Source organism: Seriola lalandi, unplaced genomic scaffold (assembly GCF_002814215.2).
Source record: "Seriola lalandi dorsalis isolate HSWRI2012SDOR001 ecotype SW California unplaced genomic scaffold, Sedor1 jcf7180002054529, whole genome shotgun sequence".
NCBI lineage: Eukaryota > Metazoa > Chordata > Actinopteri > Carangiformes > Carangidae > Seriola > Seriola lalandi.
In genome coordinates this window covers 162,533-171,006 of record NW_019525082.1, presented here as the reverse complement: position 1 = coordinate 171,006, position 8,474 = coordinate 162,533, and the positions used below count along the sequence as shown (strand labels likewise).

The 8,474-nt window shown below is 39.8% G+C and overlaps 1 protein-coding gene across 1 annotated transcript; it reads left to right on the top strand.

Annotated features, from left to right (window-relative positions):
- The first annotated feature begins 494 nt into the window (after positions 1 to 494).
- plpp5 (phospholipid phosphatase 5) lies at positions 495 to 8,443 on the top strand. The gene is made up of 8 exons (XM_023414487.2): positions 495 to 639; positions 2,102 to 2,239; positions 2,402 to 2,510; positions 2,907 to 2,997; positions 3,097 to 3,160; positions 3,266 to 3,390; positions 3,716 to 3,886; positions 4,787 to 8,443. The coding sequence occupies exons 2-8, from the start codon at positions 2,169 to 2,171 to the stop codon at positions 4,954 to 4,956; spliced, it is 801 nt and encodes a 266-aa protein (XP_023270255.1). The 5' UTR covers positions 495 to 639; positions 2,102 to 2,168; the 3' UTR covers positions 4,957 to 8,443.
- Positions 8,444 to 8,474: the final 31 nt, after the last annotated feature.

Below are 8,474 nucleotides of genomic sequence, written 5' to 3'. Positions count from 1 at the left end.
ACTTGTACAGTTAAAATGATAAATGACAAGCTTACAGTATGAAACTGATTCTGCCAATACATAATAATAACTGATTAATATTGAGCATTATTCTATATATTTATCACCAAACAAATTTGCCGCAGTCATCAGAATTTTCACATGAAAGTCTCTCAACCATAAACTGTGGTCTATGGTCTCAACACACTTCACAAGATACAATGAAAACAACAGCAGTATTAACACACAGTACAACTGACAAATTGTCAGAGAAATGTAAACACCTTAAGGCATGATATGATGTTATTTAGAAAAAATAATAATAATAATATTAAATATTTTTTTCAGTTTCATCTACTGGTAAAAACAGTGGGATACAACTGAAATCTCCACAAGTGAATAAGTGGACCTTAAATTGACATTATTATATTACAATTAACTACGTACCTTTATTTTGAAAATCGTAAACCAGAAGTAGCTCTGATGCTAACCGTTAGCTTTACACGGTGCTCATCTCCTCCGTTGCATCCCCGTTTCTCTCAAGTCCTCAAATGTGCGACTTCCACCGTCGTTAGAAGCAGAGGATGTCGAGGCCTGATTCATGTTAACGGGACATGTTAATATGAGGATAAAGAGATAAAAAAAAACGAGCTGTTTAAGGTTTGTAACGAGCCAGAGATTCACAGTTTGACAAGGCGGAAATTGGCCAGATGTCTTGTTTGACAGATGTTGCTAACTAGCTTAGCTCAGTCTGCTAACATCTTCCTTATGCAGCACAGGGGCTTGATATTAGCTAGTTTGTTTTATTTTGTGCGCTGACAGGGGCTTAAAGGCTGGTGCATTTGATCTTGGCAGTACTAAAAACAGGTTTAATATTTTATTGCATTAAATAACTGCTTCTAAATATGTGTATCAGCTGGAAGTGGAGGGCACAGGTGCATCATGTTGGCCTTTATGTCAGGTTTTGGACAGGATAACCTGAAAGGTCCTCAACATTATCTTTACCAATATGTCACCTGATATATACTCAGATTAAAAGTGGTAGATATGTATTGTAGAGAGGAGAAAATCTCCCTCTTTTGTTGGGTTTTGGGTAGTTTCTTCCGTCTTCTTTGAGACGAATGAAAACTAAGGGAGAAGGGTCAATAACCACCATTGATGTGGGACTGTCAAAGCTGGATCCCCGGGGCCCAAGACCCCCTGGGGCCTCTAAAAGCTCCAGTTTCACTTTATATCAGTTGGTTTTTACTGTTCATCAACTTGAACAACAAAAGAGGTGGGGCCCTTCATTTTTTTTTCTTCTTTTCTGTGGACCATCTTATTGATTAAATGACCGATCATTTCAGCTTTAGAGCACTTTGGGGGTTTCTGTGTGTCTTGGGAAATAATAATGCTGCCGTGTATGTTTGGGGTCAACAGGGACCCAACAAGTATCATGAAGAGGTCAGATTTTTAGTTTAGTCTGTACTTTCTCACACAGCCCTGAAAACAGGTATGTCACTCACCTCACTGGACAAACCTGTGTGGGTGCCATTGTCTTTGCCAGTTTATTGATTTCCTCATCTTATTCATTGTAATCAAAGCTGTTTATGGCAGATGTTGATATTTGAAAGTCAAAAAATTATTTAATGGTGTACTGGCTGATAATCTTTTCCATAAACATAAAACATAAACAAACATTTTTCATAAGAATCCCTTAAATGTGTTTGATGTACTAAATGGGAAACTTTACAGCTGAAAAATAAATGTGAAATAATGATATCACTGTTTCTCAACTACCTTAAATATGTTTTTGGCATCACCCTAGAGCAATTTCTTACTCATCGGCTGACATATACAGTGATTTTGATATATCTGCACTGAGCTATTATCAGCTGATATACTGTATACTACATATGTAAGCCTGGGTTCTCAGTCAGGCTTTAATTAAAAATAAATAAAGAGCACAGGGCAGATATTTATACTAAGTAATTATGGACTAAAGTAAATATAATTATTGCCACTTTACCAAATGAGCAATAATCTTCTCAACATTTAGACAGTAGTTTAACATGCACCAACTTTAACTCAAGTCAAACTAATGACACGATAAACTAAAACTAACCCTCACATATTTCTTTAGTCCCAGTTCAGTTAAAAGGTGGAGTGATGATGTTTGCTGTTGACTGAAGTTCACTCTGAGAATCAAAATGAAGGGAAGGCTTCTTCGTGGTTTCCTTTCGGAAATCTCCATCCGGATGGCGCTGTTAGTGGTGTTCCTGTAAGTATATCCTCCTTTAAATTATATCTGTCAATTCATGATTGCATTTGCAACATTGCTTTATAAATCCATTATCTGAAATGCAGTAGGTGTGGTTTTTCTTTTTTTTTTTTTACTGTCAAAAACTAAACACCCACATAACTCTGTTTTTGCTACGCTTAGTGTGACGGAGCAGCTTCCTCCTTTCTACCGTGAGATCCAGGCAGAGGAGATGTGGTTGTATAAATTCCATCGTGTGGAGAGAGACCATGTACCCACCTTTCTCATGTTTGTAAGTAATATATCTACGTGTCTGCGAGTTACACTGGAACGAATCAATCCCTCAGTTCAGTTTTTTAACCATCTTATCTTATCTATAACAACAACACAAAGAAAAGGGAGCCTGTGTAGCCTGTTCCTCATCTCTTCTTGGCCTCTAGCAGCATAAACAGACCTGAATCTCTGAACGATTTGTTGGCGGTCAAGTTGCATTGTGGTCAATTTAGGCGCCAAGTTTTGACAAAGAAGACAAATGTATGGAATAAAAAAGACAGCATCTTTGGTCAATGCATCAATTTTTATCTGTCCATTGTGAGATTCACAACATTTTACAAGTTCAATGGTTTAAAAGATTGCTTTAAATAGATTAGAGTTGTTATGCTCTCCTCCTATTTTTTGTCTGCATCAGAGTGTGGCGGTTTTCACCCCGCTGATTGTAATCCTGGTTTTCACCTCCACGAAGAGGGCAGAGCGAGGAGATTTGAAAGAAGCCTCGCTGGGTAAGAAACTGACAGTCTTTCATATTAAAATAAGTCAACTAGCTTTTTGATTGGACTTATCTTTTTCATGATTCAGTTCTTTTTCCCCCTTTCATCCAGCTGTGACTCTGACTCTGGTGCTGAATGGGGTTTTCACCAACGTCATCAAACTTGTTGTTGGCAGGTAAACACTTTACACAGCATTAGTAGGTCATATAGTTTGCCAGTGTAAAAGTGGATGAAAGCCTACGTTTTTTTCCTCTGTGTTCCCCTTTGCCTCTTCCGTCAGGCCGCGACCAGACTTCTTCTACCGCTGTTTCCCAGACGGTCACATGAACCTGGAGCTGCGATGCAGCGGTGACCCTGATGTCGTGATGGAGGGCAGGAAGAGCTTTCCCAGCGGGCATTCTTCCTGTAAGAGAGGCTCTTATGTGCAATTATGTCTCTCTATAGCTGGTACATTTTCATTAGCTGGCAACAATGAAAGCAAACAAATGTAAAAGCAGGGCAGGGGCCATATTATACATCTGAAAATAGATATATAAGTGTTTTTCTGCCTCCAGGCTCTTATTTTATTGTATGAGCAAGAGAGCATCACACATTACTCTAAAAAAGCATCTCTCCATCTCTAGTCCCTGCCCCTTCTCCTTTAGTTGTTTTCTCTCTATGATTTCTTAGTGTCTGTATAAAACTCCTCCTGGCTCTGCTCACCCCTTTGATCTGTTCTTCCTGCTCTCAGTTGCCTTTGCAGGTTTGGGTTTCACAGCACTGTACATTGCAGGAAAGCTGCGCTGCTTCAATGCAGCAGGTCAGGGCAGAGCATGGCGGCTGTGTGCCTTCCTCACCCCTTTACTGATGGCGACTGTGATCGCCCTCTCCAGAACCTGCGACTACAAACACCACTGGCAAGGTCAGACTCACAGAAAGAGCTTAGATTAGCACAAAGCATCATGCAGTATATGCATTTGCACATTTGCACACAGAAGAGGTTGCGTTAAAGTGTCAGCACGACTGTCTCGCCATCCTGGTCTAATAATCGGGCTGAATTGCCATTTGTTTTCAATTAGGACCGTACTAACCAACCAGCTGCTAAAGATGAGTCCGTCCCAATCGACATCATTTTCAGTCGACGTCAAAGCTGCAGTTGTGTTGGCAGTTTAATGTTTTCCATGCTGAGTGAAGAAATATGACAATCCTGAGCCCGTTTCACACTGGCATGAGAACCAAGTGTGTTTTTACTCCACTGTCTTAATGTCCAGGTTGTTCTTAGATTTATGGAGCGTCGCAGTAGTTCAGGCGGGCAATAAAATCATTTTATGGTCACATTCCATACACCCTACAGTGATGCATGTCCGTGATATATCTCTCACAATAGGCGGTCCATATATACACTTGCAGTCTGCATACAACACCACTGAGCTCTGCATCCTCACTGCTATTCTGCTGTCTGCTCTCAGAAATTGGACTCAGCCTCCTCCTGTATTAGAATTTAGTTGTACATTAATTTTTAATCTTTTTAATAAGTGGTCATGTTTATTAAATGTTGTGGGGTTTGTGAACTCAGAGATGGTCTGTGAAGAGCCTGAGATCAAGATCGGTGTGCTTACTGTCTGCAGCAGAATCCAAAGATCCATTTCATCCATTTTCTGAAGAAGTTGCCGCCCTTAACATGAATATATGAGACTAAAATCTCTTAGGGTTAATATTTACTCAAAATATTTTAATCTTTACATTGGGGATGTGAGAAAACATTCATGGGAAGCTGTGGAATCAAACTCTATATCTCTCATCTTCTCTGCCCTTCATGCAGATGTATTAGTGGGTTCTCTGCTGGGTCTTGTCTTCGCCTGGCTGTGTTACAGACAGCACTACCCTCCACTTCAGGACCCCGACTGCCACAGACCTCTGCGTCACAGAGAGACTGTTCCCGCCGCACAAGAACGCAAGCTGGCTAACTCCAACTACATCCTACCCCTGTAGAAGAGCTGTAACTGGAAAATACCCTTTGATGTTGTAATTTATACTGGGTTACATGGTACTTATTCTAATTCTGGTTTTCACACCATTAGGGCTGGGCAGTATGTCGATATTTATTGTTTATCATCCATCACTGTAACTGCATTGTGGGCAATTTCTTTTTGTAAGGTGACACACGGTTTGTTTTCTAAACTGAAATTACAAACTCATCACTGAGTCAGATTTCTCTCGAAACGGTTTCTGAAGCACTTGAGATTTGCTGAAAATAACTGACCAACCATTCTTCACGCTAAAATGATGTTGTTAGTTAGTGGGTGTTTTAGCACCGGAGCTCTTCTGGTTATGACGGATACTTAAGTTAAGACACATACACAACAAACGCTGTTCTTCATGTGGCCCAGCCCCACACACACACACCCTGTGTATTGTGCCTATAGATCACATGACTTTAAACACTCACAACAGCTGAGCAGGTCAACTACACAACCACTGCACTAGTAGTCCACTGCCCATCAAGCTCTGGCTCAGCTGCTGTGACACAGTTTCTCATGTAGGGTCACTATTTCGTGATTGTTTTGTAAACTTGCAACTTTTTAAACAAGCAGGGTTGAGGTTTAAGGGAAAATGCCTGTATACAGTATTTTCATTTCTGTGCATGGTTGTTTTCGTTCTTGACCTCTAGGGACAATATGTGGTGAGGGGGGTTCGAGCTCAAAGATCCACTCACTAATGATTCTATGTCTTCAACGGCATCGTATGGTCCTGGAGCTGGTTCAGACGTCATCACGTGACACAAACGTGAAGCGGCTCAGCTAGAGCCCGAACGAAAAAGCGGTAGCAAATGACGTCAGCCCTCTAAAAACACCTGAGCTGTCACAGCATTGACTGGGAAAGGGTCACGGTCATTGAACACGAGTCAGCTGGAGAAAGATTAAGGAGGCCATCTGATGCCACAGTCTAAAACAGTTTCATCTGCCCTCATTAAGAACCAGGTTTTCTTTTGTAGGAATGCCCAGTACATCATAGTCTGACCTGTTGGCCCATTTGTCCAGTTGGGGTTTAAAGACCTTGCTCTAGGGCACTTTGGTGGCAGTAATGAGGGAGGGGCAAGCACCACTCTTACACTTTTTACGCAGATTTATCCTGCTGGTTCAGGGATTGAACCAGTGACCGCCCAGTCACAAGACCACCTTTTAAGCCTGTATAAAAGGAGACTGACCACCTGTTATGACTTGACTGAAAGTTCACATTTATTGTCACGTTACAACAAACGAGCCAGCTGCATTTGCTGAAGAAGACAGTGAGATGTGATTAAAAGCACTAAAATAAGTGGATCTTTGAGCTCAGATTTTCCTCACCTTTATAAGGCTTGATTTTTCAGGAGGAAACAGGGAAGTAAGAGATGATGTGGGCTGTTCATATCTAAAAGGGGTGGGTGACATGGATAAAATGGCTTTGTCATGGTAAATGCGATTGTATATCATGATATATTTTGTGGTAAATACATTTTTTGAAAACTGATAAGAGAAATTATTAACAATTAGACAATAAAAAAGACAAAGATAACAAATTTATCCCTCAAAGTGACAAAAATTTGTATTTATCACAGCGCATACTGTAACATCGCCCACCCCTATCTGAAAGTAACCACCTCAGTTGCGTTTAAAGGCAGGTTAATCAAGTTTAACTTTGTCAGCACTGCATCTTTGGTCTCTGCAGTTTTGCTCTGCTGCCTCTGTCTAGTGCTTTAAATCTCTCTGTCTTCCTATAATATATTTTGAATGTTTCCATTCACAGATTTTTTTTTTTTTTTTTTTGATCGATAAACCCGATGTAGCAGTTCCACTCAACTCTTCCTGCAGTTTTTGCTGTGCCTGCTGTATTTTAATTCTTTATCACAAAGACAGTGTATGGTCACATCTCTGCTCTAACTGGACAGCACATCTAATATCATTACAAGTTGATATGACTGTAAAACAACTATGAGATGTTGAAATGTTTTCCTACATCAGTGGTCTCAGGCTTAGTGTAGGTCTGGTTTTTGTTACTGCACACTCTCCTGGCTCCTCTGCCAACCTGGCTGAAGTGGGAAAGTTCACCATAAGTGGAGAGATGAAGTGTACGGGGGTTGGTTTTTGGTATCAAGAGTGGAACCAATTCTTTCCGATGAACTTGAGTGGGATCGGATTGTAACCTCTCCAGGTGATGGTGCTAGACTCCCAGTGCTCCTGCTGGTCAGGTTTTCTATCCTGTTAATAGTTTTAATGGCATGTGACGTTCTGGTGGTTTTGTTATTCTTCTCTGGTAGTTTTCATCAACTTTCATTGAAGAGGGTGAACGATACAGTCTGCGCGTCTGTTATATTTTCGTTTTGACTTATTTGTGATCTTTCTGTTTTATCTGTTAATTATGTGTAATTTGTCCTTTAATTATATGTAATTGTAAGGAAAAGATTTTGCTTGCAAAAGTTTTTTGCAGGGTCAAAGCACTTTTTGCTCGTCACCGTGAATTGAGCTTAAAATGGCTGGATCACAGCGGTTTCAGACCAAACATGGCAGAAAAAAACAGATGAATTTGTGCCTTTTGTTTACTACATCGCTTTATGGCTCTCTGTTAATGAATGGAGTATATACTGCATGTGACGGAGTATGCTCTCTGTTATGTTAACTTTGTTTTGAATCTTTACATTTTTATTGTTTTATAGAGTAGAATATAGGAATCATTTGTGAAGATACTACATGGTGTTTAAATGTGGCATGCTGCCTTCCTTTACCTCAGAAAAACCTTGTTTAATTACTTTCCATAACTTTAATTGTTAATGTAAAGATTTCTGTCTGGAAAGTGTAACATTTACAACTGAGGTACTAGACAGAAGGAGGAGAACTTCACTTTTTACAGATCTTTGAGACAAATAATATCTTCATTTACTTTGTCATTCTTGCAGGTATTTATGAGATAATGTACAGGTCTAGGTGTGTTTAATTTTGGGGCATGTAGGAGTTTACTTGAATTTTGAATATTTGTTCGTTTACCTTGAATGATAATGTTATTTCATGAAAATAGGAACCATATTTGTTGTGGGCACGTGGGTTTCTGGGGGATGTTTCAGACAAAAAAAAAAAAAGTTCATTATACTCTGCTGCATTTTTCTAAGATCCTGCATGTTTCACAGCTGCATAGCAATATAATTTCCTCATTACTTCCTTCCAAATCCCCACATTTCCATCCATGTCTATTAATTTATGTTATTACCATTACATGTATACTGTATCAGGTTGTTGATCATGTCCAGTCTCCTTCAGATCTGCTGTCATGACGAGGGATTATACGAAAACTTGCCTGTTTGTGTTATTTATGTTATGCCCATGATAATTTGCCTTGGCTTGTAGGACCATACAGCAGCCGCTCATGCTGATACAGTATCCTGATTGTACATGTTGTGATGCTTTTAATGGATCTTTTGGTGGCACTAAATAATGTTTCTAAATAATCTTGCATTACCCGCCGTCCTTTGCTTATTT